We start from the raw sequence: 15364 nt of genomic DNA on the forward strand, positions 1-15364 counted from the left end.
GTTGCCATATACACATTTCCATACTTCTCCATTTCTCTTACAAAATCTCTCTTCTTAGAAAGCAACATAATTCATGATATAACTTGAAAAACCCCTCTAGCAGCAACTATAAGCTCATGTATTTACTTTATTTAACCTTCATATTATCTATCTCATACTTCCATATATTTTACAAACGCATTCCTCACAAACTATCTATACATACTTCCCACATATATTTTTAATATATCTTACAAACACCATATCTCACAAAACATGTATATTTCTTACCATCTCAATACATCCTAAAAGATATCAAACACTCTTCCAATAACATGTTACAAAGCCCTTCTCATGGAAGACATATAATTATAACGCCAAAATGTCCTTCCTATGAAAGGTACAAACTTATAATATTAAAAGTCATTCTCATGGAAGACAATATCATTCATATTTGATTAAAAACTAAAAGAGCATTACATGGGAAAAATCATTTAAGTGCATGATAAAGAGGGTAAACTTAACCAAACTATGCACACGGCTGGACATATTCTCTCTCCCTTCAGTTGCACCCATTTTTCCCCTTCAATTGTGAAGTCATTATGAAAGGACTCATAATATCATATTGTGCCACTGGACTTCTTTTATTATGCTGCTGAAATATTATAAGTCCAATAATGTTATACAGCTGAAGCCACAAATTATGAAGATAAGTCATCTTATCTTTATCTCCAAAATTATATTATTAAGTATATTTTAATTCATTATCATTGTATCACTCGACTAATGTTACTATATCACTGGAATGTTATCAGTTCACCGATGTTGTACAATTGGAGCCACAAACCATATAAAGTGATGCTATAGTTGGAACCACAAACCATACAAAGATAAGTCAACGTTTCTTTATCTTTGAAATCACATTATTAAGTATATATTAACTCATTATTATTGTACCGCTGGATGCAAACTACTTTAATATTAACTTACTATTTAATAAAAATGGATTCACTAATGCTTCAGTAACAAACATGTGTATTAATAAATTGAATTCATTTCACTACCAGACACATATTATTTGGACAAAAACCATCGCTGGACATATATCATTTGGACATGAACCATTGCTAGACATATATTACTTAGACATGAACCACTGTTGGATATATAATATTTGGACATAAACTGCAGTTGAATATGTATTACTTGGACATAAATCATTGCCGGACATACATTATTTGGACATACCTTATTATATTGAACATGAACTATACCATAGCTGGATATAAACTATTGGACTCATCTCATTATTGGACTATGATAATTAATTACTCTCTAATATTGGACATCACTTAACACACATGATAAAAATGTTCAACTAATCATTTAATCAAAGCTATTCAACTAAACATATTATTTATTTATTTCAATCATTATCATGATTCTAAGACTTTGGGCTTTATCTATTTTGTAGGCTTAAAAATACCGAGTTCCGGATTGAACTCCTCAAAACAAATCCGAGTCTAGCAAAGTCACCCCTCCAGCGAAAGACACAAGGCTACGCACAAAAACGGCCCCTGTCAATAACTCATCACAAGTTTCTATTCTATTGTTATGGGTTCCAATTAATTCAACTGGAAGTCTCTTATTGCCGAATGAGAAATTTAGAGTTCAATTCCTGTCTATATCAAAACTCAATTGATAACATCGTAGGTTAAAAACTATCTCTAACAAAAAAAATGTTTTATTTGTTCAGAGGATAACAACCATGGGCGAAGCTACATATAGGGCAAAGGGGTTGGGTCATAGTCCTTGGCCTTTTAAATTATTATTTTTTAATATATGATATATGAAAATCTCAATTCAAAAATATCATACTTGCCTCCCCTAAAATTGAATAATAAAAATTATCAAAAATATTTTTTGCAAAAAAAAAGAAAAAAAAGAAGAAGAAGATAATATTCTAAGATATTCTTTGATTTTATACATCAAAAGAGAAATTGTAGTGAAATTTAGTACAAAATTGAACATTAAATTTCATTTTGACTTATCATAAATGATTAAGTTGAAATATATGAAAAACAATTATTTGTATCTTTTATTTTGTTAATGCTTCATTTCTTTTAGAATTAGAACTTGAACTCTGACCTATACTCTATATATCTCTGTGTGTGTGTGTTTTGTTTCGGCTTGAGAGAATCACTCTCTTGTGGGTGCGGCAACCTTGGATCTTTTTGGTGCTATGTGGCTTTGTTTGGTGTGAAGTGTGGCAATTTGTATTTGTTACTAAAATTTCCTCCTCTTGACCATATGTGAATGTAAATTATGGCCAGAAAACATAAATCATTCGTATTCTCTTTCTATGTTTTTTTTTTTTTTTTTTTTTTTTTTTTTTTTTTTTTTTTTTCAGGCTGTTTCTTATTTCTTATTATTTGTTTTTGGAGATCTTTCTAATGCCAATAATATTTTCACAATCAATTTTTGTATTTTGAGCTTTGGCTTTTATAATATTTATAAAGTCGAATTATTGATCAAACCACAACTTTGAAATTTGAGATAAGGCATCGAACCACCCACAATTAAAACATACAACATTCACATTTTATAATAAAAAAAAATTTATTTCGAATGAAACATTCATGTTAAAGAGAAAACAAGTTTATTTTTCAAATTTTTTTTGTGCATTTAATCCGTGAAATTTCCTCCTTAGAAGTTAAATTTATTTAACTTAAAAAAAGCAGTTAAATTAAAAGGAAATACAAATAAAATCCTAACTATTGTGTTTTGAAGATATAACCAAATAAAGCTTTCTAGGTTCGGAATAAAAGGATTGAGATTATTTATTATTATTTTTATATAAAAGCATAAGATAATTATAAACTTTATTATTGACACCAAGAGAAGGAGGAAAACCCTAAACATTGGTTTAGAGTAAATTAGGGTGGAGGTCAATCTCTACGTAACTTAGCTTTGCGGTTTGCATCAGATTGCATTCTTCACTTCATAGTAATAAGAAGTGTATGGTAATGAATATATTTAATTGTTTAAATTTGTTACATTTATTTGGCTTATCATTCACTTACCCATTTAAGTGGATAATTTCAGCCATCTCTTTCCTTTTGTCTCCTATGCTCTCATTGTTTTCTTTTTATTTTATTTTTTGGTAAAATATAAAAACTACTCATGAAGTTTGGTTTAACTTAGGAAAGTCAATTTTGTATCAAAGGTTGTTTTAGTTTGGCCAGAAGAATGAAATATTTTAGTACTGGTTGATATCGGTGCATCGTTTCGGCCGTTTTGGAATAACCGCTATTTATATAAGTATGAATTTATAAATTTTTATGTTTATCAACTAAAAAAATAATAAAAATCCACATATCTTAGATAACATGTTTTTTTATATACAAAAAATCAAAATTTTAACTTTTTTTTTTTATTATGCCGGCCAAAACGCCAATACCGACCAAAACACCCAAAATATGCTTGGTACAATCGGTTTAGGTTGGTACAACCTAATATTTTTTTTGATACATTTTGAAGGAGTACTGATACCGGTTTAATGGCAGGTATGATATATTTCTATGATATGGCGGGTATCTGTACGGTATTGACTTTCTTGATCTAATTCCAAGTACTAAGACACTTTTTTCAAAAATATCAAATTTGTTCCTTAAGCACAAATGACACTTTAACATTGTCTGGAAGTTCCTTACTCCTACAAGTCCTTTCATTCCTTTTAATAGCTTGTCTTGACTACAAAAGTCTCACAGTGATTGTATTATGACCATTATATGTGCGAGGGAGTGTCTATGTGGCTAATGGTAGATAAATAACAACAAGAGATGGAGAAAGAAGCAAGAGGAGTAGGAGAATTCAAACGATGTTAAGTGACGTTTATACTAAAGAAGCAAATTGGATATATATATATATATATATATTTTAAGTTTTTGGCAATTTTTTAAATTAATATATTTCAAATACACAAAATCCATATGCATCATCTTTTACAATTTCCATATGTAACAACTAAACTTATGAATACAAATTATTATTCTATTACAACATCTTTTGTTTCTAGTAATAAATATTACTATACGTAATGTTATGTTCATTCAGTATACCAAATGTGCCCTAGGTTCCATAATTAAATTCAAACTAGTCAATAACTCAAGCAATGCACGGGCAAGTTTAACATTGTAAAATTTTGTTCATCTCTTTTATTTTATTGTCTTGTATATACAACTTGATAATATTGACAATGATTAAATGTGTTTATTATAATTATGATTGTATATGGAACTATATATATATATATATATATATATATTTTTAGAATAAGATATTTGTATATGAAATTATATACTAATCAGTATCTCATACAACGCACGAAAAAATTCAATAAAATATGATTTTATCTTTAAAAAATGACTCTCTCTCTCTCTCTCTCTCTCTCTCTCTCTCTCTCTCATATTTTGTATATAAATATGATATGATATTATAATAATTAATAGAATTTTTACATTTATTTATTTTGAGAAACAATAAACATTTATTTAAAATTGTGTTAATTAATTTTTGATACAAGATAGAAATTATACTTTAGACTAATCTAAGTGTATATGTGTGTGAAGCTTCCTAGAGACTTGAACTCCGGCCTTTGCCCCCTCCCATACCCCACAATCACTTATACTTGTGGTGTGATACTTAAATTTTTTTTTTTTAAAAAAAATTGTGTTTGTATATTGAATATGAAAACTAATAATATATATATATATATATATATTATAGACTATATATTCTACTATTTAAAGAAAGTATGATATGCCAGGATCCTAATAAGGGGTTTAAATATAGAATATAATTGAAATTTAATTAAAAAACTAGAATAATGACTTGTAAAATTGTGAGACCTCAAAAGTTAATATTTCACAATATTATGAGTTCAATATGAAGTTAAGCGTTTCGATTATATATATATATATATATATATATATATATATATTATATTAGAGATATATGGTAAAGCACCAAAAATATTGTCTTGTTCTATAAAAAAAAATGTTATCTTTCTTAAGTATAATTAAATTTAATACAAGGACATGTTAGACTCTAATTAAGTTTTATATTAGTTTATCAAAAAACTAAGTTTTGTACTAAAATTAAAAGGATCCTATTAATAGGATATTTGTTAATGGACTATTTTAAAAAAAAATTAATACCACTTTCATGAAAAATGTAAAATGTTATAAAATAAAAAAAGTTAGTTACCTTTTTCTTTTACTATAAATTTTTATTAAAGAATAGTTTTTTTTTTTAAAAGCATTAAAAAATACTTTCTCTATCCTAGTTTGTTTGTTCTCTATTCCATTTTGGGATATCTCAAAATATTGTATTGTTTTTAAAAATAAAAGTTATTAATTTACTAATGTTCCTAGTATACCCCTACTTTATTTTCAAAACTATTTGAAAAAAAAAAACTAACAAATAATTTTTTTAAAAAAATCAATTTAATTAGGACACATTTTTAGTTGTCTCACTAAGAATGACTATTTTTTTTTTTAAAAGCTGATAAATTTATTTAAGGGTAGTTATGTAAGCTTATACATTTTTATAAGGCATATAAGACAATCAATGATGTTTCCTTAAAAAATTTGATTTTTCAAACATGACAGACAAATTGGAATGGAGAGAGTAGTTAATAAACTAATTCACTTAGGACATCTGTTGACTTTTTTTGACATAAAATAGCAAAGGCCAGGATTACACATAGATTACTTTGTAAAAACGAAACAACACTGTCTTCTGAATTTTTTTTTTTTTGATAAAAAACTATCCTCTGTTTGGCCTCAATTAATAATGCCTTAGTAAATTTTAGTTAGTTCAACTGGTAAAATCTCTGATAATTGAATAAAATATCTGAGATTTTCCGCCTATATTAAAAATCAATTAGTGTTTCTACTATAAAAAACAGATGAAAAGTTCAAACTATCTTAAAAGAAAGAAAAGCACGTAGAAAGTCCAACCGTCCAAGTTGGACGGTTACTATACTATATGTATATATATTATATATAGTCCAACCGTCCAAGTTGCTCAAAGTCTATATACTCTTTTGTCTTCATCTGCTTTTGGTCACAAACTCTCTCTTCATATTTTTTTCCGACATAATCCAAAGCTAAAGACATTTTGATTTTGTGAGGCTCTGATTTCATAGCAAATTACAAAAATAAGATAACAGAACAAGAAAAAGAAAGTAAAAGAGAGGAAAAAAAAAAAAAAAAATCTCATTTCTCCCTCAAATACCGCGTTTTACAGCTTACATTTTCCAAGGGGAATCTCAATCTCTGTTCCTAAACTGACTTTAGCACCAATTGATTTTGTTTTCTTCACAATTCCCAGGAATTCAATACATCAGAATCCAATTCCAACAAAAGGGTATCCTTGGAATTTCAATTCCCTTTAAAAAAACAAATCTAAACAAAATCATGGATTATTCATTATTGCATCAACCCACGTTCTCAAATTCCAGCTCCTCTGTTTCTGATGCTCACTCTGTTCCTGACCACTCAATGCATTAAGACAAAATCCAGAAATAATAATAATAATAATAAAAGAAAAATTCAAAGCGTAATTCTTGGAGAATCCTAGTAAACTGTCAAAAACTCAAAAATCCTTAATTTTCTCATTTGTTTTTTCAAAATCTATAATAAAAATTGATAATTCAGTTTTGTTTGTATGACAAAGGGTGAGATCGTTTTGGTTTTTTTTTTAAAAAATAACCATAAAACACATTCTATATTATAAGTTAGACAACGTTTGAAACATATTGCATATCTAACAATTCGAGTTCAGTAGACTTGATTTACCCAGAAAGGTGACGTGGACAAAGTACAAAATCGAGTTTACTGAACTCGATTTCTATACATAGAAATCGAGTTCAGTGAACTCGATTTCTGTGTATAGAAACCGAGTTTAACAAACTCGGTTTCTGTACATAGAAATCGAGTTTATTAAAATCGATTTCTATGTAAATCAAACACTCATCCTCTGCTCAAAAAATCCAGAGAACGAAGAAGAGAGAAGCAACGGAGAGTTCAAAATGAAGAAGAAAGAAGCAACGAATGAAAACCCAGGCGTCGATTCTGACCAAACCCAAGCGCCGATCTGACCAAACCCAGGCGCCTGAAGCTTCAGGCGATGCAAAACGCAGAGATCGGATCGTTTTTGCATCGTCGCGGCGGCGATTCTGACCAAACCCAAGCGTCGATCTGACCAAACCCAGGCGCCTGAAGCTTCAAGCGCCTGGGTTTGGACAGAATCGCCGCCGCGACGATGCAAAAACGATGAAGCTTTCGCCGCCGCGACGATGCAAAAACGATGAAGCTTCAGGCGCCTGGGTTTGGTCAGAATCGGCGCTTGGGTTTCATTCGTTGCTTCTTTCTTCTTCATTTTGAACTCTCTCCGTTGCTTCTCTTCTTCGTTCTCTAGATTTTTTGAGCAGAGGATGAGTGTTTGATTTACATAGAAATCGATTTTAATAAACTCGATTTCTATGTACAGAAACCGAGTTTGTTAAACTCGGTTTCTATACACAGAAATCGAGTTCACTGAACTCGATTTCTATGTATAGAAATCGAGTTCAGTAAACTCGATTTTGTACTTTGTCCACGTCACCTTTCTGGGTAAATCGAGTCTACTGAACTCGAATTGTTAGATATGCAATATGTTTCAAACGTTGTCTAACTTATAATATAGAATGTGTTTTATGGTTATTTTTTAAAAAAAACCTGTTATTTGAGCTCAACTGGGTGTTTCTCAAGCTTCTTTTACTATTACCTTATTAATGTCATCATGTGCTTTTCGGTAGAGATTCCTGTCTATCCTAACTGACCCCACTAAAAGGTCAATTATTTTTTGGTGTCAACGTTAGCAAAAACAAAGGTTAGTACAGGTCAAATAAATGCACAAAAAGCATGGTACCAGGAATTGGCTTATAAGAAAAAAAAGAAAAGAAAGGAAAAAAAAGAAAAAGTTGTGTGTCTTTTGTCTTTTTATATCTTTTTTTGATTAGTATTGTATTCTACAAGTAGTGGGGGTTGTTAAAGGCGTGTGGAACATGATCTATATTCTTTTTGTAAGTTGAAAAAAAGTGCTTAAAAGATAATAACTTCAAAAATTTTGGGAACTTGGAAGCTTTTGGTGAGGTGGGTCTTGATCTATATTACTAAACAATTTCTGGGTAAGGTTTGAAATCTGAATTTGGGATTATAGGTAGGTGAGTTGTATTGACAACTGGACATTTTGCTGTAAATTGGAGCTCATTTTGAGTTGGTTTTTTTGTGTGGCTGTGTGAAGGAGGGTGAGATGGGTTCGTTCGGAAGGCTTGCAACGAGGGTTGTGGAGACTCAGATGCCGGTCATGGTTCAGGTATAAAGGCTAAAATTCCAACTGGGTTTTGTTTTTTCTTTCTGAATTTGTGTGTTTTCTAGCTTCAATTTGCATTTGGATTTGTGTAATACTGTATTATGTTTATGTTTTTGGTGGTGAAGAAGTGGGGATGTTTTGGTTTTCGCAGGTACAGGAACTGCAGCGAAGATACACAAATGCTGTGTCTTTGGCCCAGGTTTGTGTTTTCTTTTTTGGATTCCAATGTTATGTTGTTGCAATTTGGTTTTAATTAAGGTGTTGCTGTTAGTGTTATCATTGAGTTATTGAGAAATGAGAGGAAAAACGTCATGTTTTAGTCTTCCAATGTTGAATTGTTACTATATTGGTTTGGTGCTGAGTTTGATGAGTATGGAGGTACCAAGAAATAGACCAGTTTTGTTTACTCTATGAAAATTAGGGTGTATGGTGCAAATTTTGAAAGGTATGTTCTTTGTTTTGAAAGTTGGAAATTGAGGACAGGACATGGAAAATGTGTTTGGCAATGCATATTTTGAAACTATTTTTCCTAGTTATTCTAGAAAAATGGGTTCTTTTAGAGAATTCCAAAGGTTTTATTTATTTATTTTATTGGGGGGTATTTGTTTACCGAATTTGTATACGAACATTAATGAAGAAAATGACATGATTAAGAAAATCTTTTCCCTTGTTAAATCCCAAAATTTCAAGTCCCCATTTTGTTATATTGCGACAAAACAACCTCAAGAAAATTTGGGGACGATCTATTTTTATTGTTGTCATATATGAAGCAAACATTCAACAGATTTCTGACTTGTTTGAGCAATTTTTTTTTTTTTTAATTTTTTTTTTATTCCTGAAAAATTACAAGAATAATTTTAAGAAATTTTCATTTGGGAAGGTATGCTTAGTCCTGTTGTTTTGGTTATTCATGAGGCTTTGTTCATTGGTTGGAGAGTGTTAAATTTTTACTAGTGTTAATATCATTGGTTTATTTTTTGGTTGCAGCTTATACTATTAATTTAGAACTGTAATTTTAAGTGGCTTTTGTCCCTCAGTTGCATTTTTGTATGACTTGTTATGCTTGTGGTTGATATATGCTCTAGGGGGTAGTTTATTGGCTACCACCCCAACAGGCATTGGATAGGGCCAGAGAACTTGTATTCGAGCCTTCAATTAGTCGTTATGGTGCTGATGAAGGTATCCCTGAACTCAGGGAGGCATTGATAAAAAAGGTATCTATCTTAAAGAGCTGCATCTCAAGCACCCTTTTCAATTGTTCGTCTTAATAAAAAAAATCAGACCGATATGGCTATCCAACTGAAAGTTGTAAGTTGATTTGATTTTGCAGATGCGTCTAGAAAATAAACTGAACAAATCTTCAGTGATGGTTACTGCAGGTGCAAATCAGGTAGGCAAGATCATTCTTTTTTTTTTTTTTCCTCAAAATTTTATTAAATGCTATTGCCAAAAAAAAAGAAAAAAAATCTGTATTTAGCTTTTGGAATGTGACAGAGTTAAGTTGGAAAGCCAATTGTTTGCTCTACATGTTTAATTGCACAGCAGCTGGGATAAGGGAAGGGGGTCCACTTGGTGCAATCCAGTGCCTGATTGTGCATAAATGCAATCCTTCTATTGGTTCCTTGTTCTAGTGTCATGCTTTATTCTTCTGCCTATTAGGTGCTCCTCTTGCTTGCTTATCTGCAATCTGATCTTTCAACATCACAATACAGCCTTAACCTACCTGAGCAGCAAATTATAACATGTTGGCTAGGACCCAAAACAGAGGAGCAATATGTCTTTAAATGTGAAAATTTGAAGATTGCCAATTTGCTTGTATCACAGAATTGACTTTTTTCTTGCTTTTAGAGCTAAAGTTGTTTGATTAGTTAGCCAAAAAACTCCTACATATTGTGGAAGATGGTGGGATATGGTAATTATTTATGCTGCTCTAAAGATGCAAGAAGTTTTTCTCACAAAAGAGTTTGCATGTGTATTTTCCCTTGAATGCTATATTTCCATGCCAGATTTTGCATATTTGGCAAATTTTCAGATTATAAACTGAACATAAGATATGTCAAAAGTCATAGTTTTTTATTTCCTTTCACATAGTTTTTCATCATTATATGTTTAGGCATTGTGTAAGAAACAAATTTCATGATACATAATTACTCATTTCATCAGCTTGAAACAAAGCACTTTGAATTTTTCAGCAGTTCTATAGTACTCATTACATGAAATCTGATGCAACCTGTTGCAATGCAGGCATTTGTAAATCTTGTTCTTACATTGTGTGATGCTGGGGATTCTGTCGTTATGTTTGCGCCATACTACTTCAATGCTTACATGTCCTTCCAAATGACTGGCATCACTAATATACTGGTGGGACCTGGTAACCCTAAGACACTATATCCAGATGCAGGTAAGATTAAGAAGCTTCACAACCTGCTCATTTTATATGAACTCTACTTCTTTTGACATTTCTGGGCTACCTCCTAATGGTTGTGCTGCTCCTTGTATGAAATTGGATATTAGCAATGTGTAGCAATTTATCAGAAAGGGAAATCTGGGTATTTAAGGTCTTAAACAATTATAACTGTTATAATAAATTCATGTCTGGAGTATTATCTTCCATTGCCATTGCATGACAGAAAAGAATCATTTTAGTCTTCTGGTGCTTTGTTCTCATGTCTCATGACACACCTTGAGGTATACTGAGGGGTTTGTTTGCTTTACTAAGTGGGTTTGGTTGGTTGAAGGGTGGTGGTTTTGCTGTGGAAGATGAGTTTGGCCAGTGTTTTTATAGTGATTATGTTTTGGGTTTAGATTAATAAAAAATCCCAAATGTTTTCCAAACAAAAAATGTTGTAAATGATGGGATTTTAAACCCCTACATCCTAATCCTTTTCAGAAGTTCATAGAATTTCCAAATTCCTTATTAAATGACATCCTTGAAGTGGCTGGTAGCTCTTATAAAGTGCTTCTGTAGTCTCTACTTTGTTTACGAGTTTGTATTATGTTGGTATTGAAAAGCTATGACAATAAGCGCAGGAGTATTTTATGGAAAAGGAAAACTAGTCTGGTGGTGTCATTGTCAGGATATACTTGCATTTCTTCCTTATTTTTACTATCCTCTACTAAAAGACCACTTTTGAATATGTTTTCTACAGTTCAATTATCATTTTCTTCTTAGAAATGTTGGCTAATATTGGTTAAATTTGCATTATTCATGATTATGTTTAATTGTTATACTTGTATTCAATGCTTCTGGAGAATTATATCCATAATACAACACAGCATGTTATTTTAAAAGAAGAATATTGGAGGATTGATGTGTATTTAACATACGGAACGTGCCAAAACAGTTAGTTTCTGCCTTTAGTTCTTTCTTCAGATCATCTATCTAATTTTAATCAATTTTCAGATTGGTTAGAAAGAACGTTGTTGGAAACTAATCCACCCCCAAAGCTTGTTACTGTTGTTAATCCTGGCAACCCAACTGGGACTTATATTCCCGAGCCTCTTCTTAAGGTCTCTCTCTCTCTCCATACATTCATAACTATATATATGCACACATGTTCTTGCATATTCATGTACCCTTTTCAGACCAATGTTGCAATGCATAGAGTTTGATCAAGCCTTGAGAACAAACTGTTTTCTTGGTTCTTGCATTTGAATTCTCTGGAATCTTCTAACTATGTGTTTTCTCTTATTTTATGTAGAGGATTTCAGACCTCTGCAGAGATGCTGGAGCTTGGCTTCTTGTAGATAACACATATGAGTATGTTTGTAATTTCACAAGATCTGTAGTAAACAAAAATTATAATTTAAATCATTCTTTTAGTTTTTATATTTTGTGTTTTTTTTTTTGGGGAGAGCCCCCCCGCGGGGGGGGGGGGGGGGGGGGTGGGGAAGATGGGGTTTAGAAGTCAACATATAACACAATTGTGTTTGTGTGAATATTCTTGTATTTTGATAATAAAAAACGAAAAACAGAGTTTTTGAAAAGTTGAGAACAGTGGACGAAAGAACTTGGGAGTATTATTGTTTCATTAGATAGATAATTACAATTACCACCTCTATGGGATGCCCTTAAAACATAGAGGTACTTTGTGGTTTGGTTTGTGAGATTTGTAGCTCCCATGTGCTTAGATCCATTAGTCAATTTGGTGAACTTTAATGGAATTTGATGATACAGCAAGTGCTAATATCACCTACTGATGCAGCACTTTAGAAAAAGACATTTAATGATATGCGTAGCAGCCAAATATTGTACACATTAAGGTTTAAGTGCATCAATCCTGGACTAATGAATAGATGGCCTATCTAGAACATTAAATTTGGTCCGCCAAACATCACATAGAATGTGCAAATTAAGGATGCCAATAGTGAAGTTATTGTTAGAATGTTTAGTCAGGGTACTTTTATTGGTTTCTTTTCAAAGATAATTCTCCAATTGTATCTGGTCCTGTTGACTTGTGATTTGAGTTTATGTTTTTATTGTTTTTTAAGCGTTTACTCATGAAGCAGAGACTATAATGGTCGAGTGTTATGGAATTTATTCACAGGTACTTCATGTATGATGGTCTAAAACACTCATGCCTGGAGGGAAATCACATAGTCAACATTTTTTCCTTCTCGAAAGCATATGGGATGATGGGATGGCGTGTTGGATATGTAAGTTATGCTTTGATGAGAATCTCATGTTCATTGTTGTATTTACATCAGCACAGGAAAGATACATATGAAATTTTGCAAAACTTTGAATGGAGCATTAGCTTGCTTAGAACAAATTGTGCAAGCATTGAGACTAAAATATAAAGAGTGACTAGTTAATGCATCTCTTACTTGGTGGTGGTTACTTTTTTATTCTTAGAAGTTAATTGAATCTGTATCTTTTAAAAATATTCATCTGGATTTTGTTATTATCCTCTCTGGCAACATGTTCTTCCTGTTCAAACAAAAAGCCTATGATGATTTCTTATTATGAGACCACCATAATTGAATCACAGAAATCAAATTACCTCTGACTGATCACTATAGGTTTACAATACTAGTAGCTTCATACTTCTTTCTGCATTTTGGTTATCTATTTCAAGTGTGGAGTGAGCTTGAAAACAGTGAGTGACAAGAGAGTTGCTATTCCAAAAATGACATCATGGTTAGTCTATTTTGCTGACTGAACGTTTATGAAACACAAAGTTCTGTGTATGCTGGATTTCCAATTTATTTTGGTTGATAAATAATCTCTTGCAAGTGCATATTTACAATTTTCTCTTTATATTATTGTCAAAAGTTTGCACTTCTTGCCTAAGCTAATTATTGAATGCATGCAGATAGCATACCCTACAGAAGTAGAGGGCTTGGCTGATCAACTCCTCAAAGTTCAAGACAACATTCCCATCTGTGCTTCAATAATTTCTCAACGTTTAGCCCTTTACTCCTTGGAATTGGGACCTGAGTGGGTCACGGAGCGAGTAAAAGATCTTGTCAAGAACAGAGAAATAGTTTTAGAAGCACTCTCACCCCTTGGAGAAGATGGCGTGAGAGGAGGAGAAGGTGCAATATACCTTTGGGCAAAGCTTCCAGGTCAATATGTTGATGACTTCGAAGTTGTTAAATGGCTTGCTCGTAAGCATGGAGTGCTTGTGATCCCGGGAAGCTCATGTGGCTGTCCAGGGAACCTTAGGATCTCCTTTGGAGGCTTGATCGAGAGTGAATGTAAAGCTGCTGCAGAAAGACTGAGGGGAGGGTTAGAAGAATTGGTCAGAGATGGCATGGTGGATAACTAAAATTTTTAAGGTTAATTCAAAACATCAAAATTGGAAGTACATTTTGCATTTGAATAATTGGACGCTTCATGAAATTAGAGCATTAATTCCAATATGTATATTCAGAAAGGTATTTCCAAATACATTCATGTAATTTCATATACGTGCCAAATGTTTCTTCGCTTGATACCGATAACATCATAGTAACATATTTGATTTCTTTCTCTTTTTTAGCCAAGAGTTTTGAAGCTCTAACTCTTAAGGGGTTGGTCTAGCCATTTCCATGATTAAAAACTCTTAGCCTGCATCTTTGGGTCACTCTAAAGGATTCCTTCCACTACTTAGACGAGTTTTGGACACTCATGTTAGCCAAAAAAAAAAAAAAAAAAGCAAAGAAATTGTTTGAAGCTGTGATGTAGTAGATTTGGGAATCATGATCATGAGAGAGATTGTATCAAATCCCACATGGGTAATAAATAATAATTAATAAGTCGTTGGCAAGTTACTGTGCTAGCAACATGAAAGAAGAACCTCTCTAACAACAATTCAAAAAATCTAGTACCAAAAAAGAGATGTACTACTTTCCATGTAGTTGATTGTGATTGGTAGAAAAAAAAAAGTGGTAGGTTCATATAAAAATGATAATAACCAATCATAGCTTGTCATATAAAAGTGTTGTGGCAAAAATTGTGAGTTTGTTTGAAGTAGTTTTAAGAACTCCCAACAATTTTGTTCTAACTTTTGCTTTCTACTTTTCTCCGTGTGTATTGTGTATTCTGCATGTATGCGTGTCTATCACAAGGCTTTAGATTGATATCTTAACGGGCTTGTCATCAAAAAGTGTCCACAAGAGTTTGTTAGGTACATAATGATGCATTGCTTCATGATCCATTTGTGCCCTATCATTATCACCACCACCACTATTATTGTTATAATTAAGTGGGGGTCATGATGAATTAGTTATCCCCATTATCCCTCCAAAAAAAAAATGTTTAACCATTGTTTTTTGAATTAAAAGTGAGAATTCTTCTTAAGCAATATCTTTAGCTTAAGAGAAAATCAGGGTTGTGGGGGTCAGAAATTCGAAAAAAGAAATAACAACATAACAACTATGTTAAGAATGTTTTCATCCCTAGATAACTGACTTACACAATTTATTTGTCAAAAGAACGAGGTAAAATTCCACATTGGGAAGCTCAAACAATTGGTTCATC

The 15364-nt window shown here is 31.9% G+C and overlaps 1 protein-coding gene across 3 annotated transcripts; it reads left to right on the forward strand.

The window, feature by feature from the left end:
• Positions 1–7993: 7993 nt before the first annotated feature.
• Positions 7994–14374, forward strand: LOC115991676 (aromatic aminotransferase ISS1). 3 transcript variants are annotated; one of them, XM_031115516.1, is made up of 10 exons: positions 7994–8247; positions 8332–8403; positions 8552–8599; positions 9486–9614; positions 9731–9790; positions 10645–10801; positions 11804–11910; positions 12102–12160; positions 12948–13056; positions 13716–14346. In XM_031115516.1, the coding sequence occupies exons 2-10, from the start codon at positions 8341–8343 to the stop codon at positions 14169–14171; spliced, it is 1188 nt and encodes a 395-aa protein (XP_030971376.1). In that variant the 5' UTR covers positions 7994–8247; positions 8332–8340; the 3' UTR covers positions 14172–14346. The 3 variants fall into 3 exon arrangements, with proteins under 3 accessions (XP_030971376.1, XP_030971373.1, XP_030971372.1); XM_031115513.1 differs by having other exon boundaries at positions 7994–8180; XM_031115512.1 differs by having other exon boundaries at positions 8005–8215; positions 13716–14374.
• The last annotated feature ends 990 nt before the right edge of the window (positions 14375–15364 follow it).

Source organism: Quercus lobata, chromosome 5 (assembly GCF_001633185.2).
Source record: "Quercus lobata isolate SW786 chromosome 5, ValleyOak3.0 Primary Assembly, whole genome shotgun sequence".
Classification (NCBI taxonomy): Eukaryota; Viridiplantae; Streptophyta; class Magnoliopsida; order Fagales; family Fagaceae; genus Quercus; species Quercus lobata.

What these genes read in the sequence shown, in the direction of transcription:
- LOC115991676 (XM_031115516.1), top strand. Translation starts at nt 8,341, where the DNA reads ATGGGTTCGTTCGGAAGGCTTGCAACGAGGGTTGTGGAGACTCAGATG. An exon ending in AGATGCCGGTCATGGTTCAG is followed by an intron (nt 8,404 to 8,551) that starts GTATAAAGGCTA and finishes TGGTTTTCGCAG; the next exon opens with GTACAGGAACTGCAGCGAAG. An exon ending in GGGAGGCATTGATAAAAAAG is followed by an intron (nt 9,615 to 9,730) that starts GTATCTATCTTA and finishes TTGATTTTGCAG; the next exon opens with ATGCGTCTAGAAAATAAACT.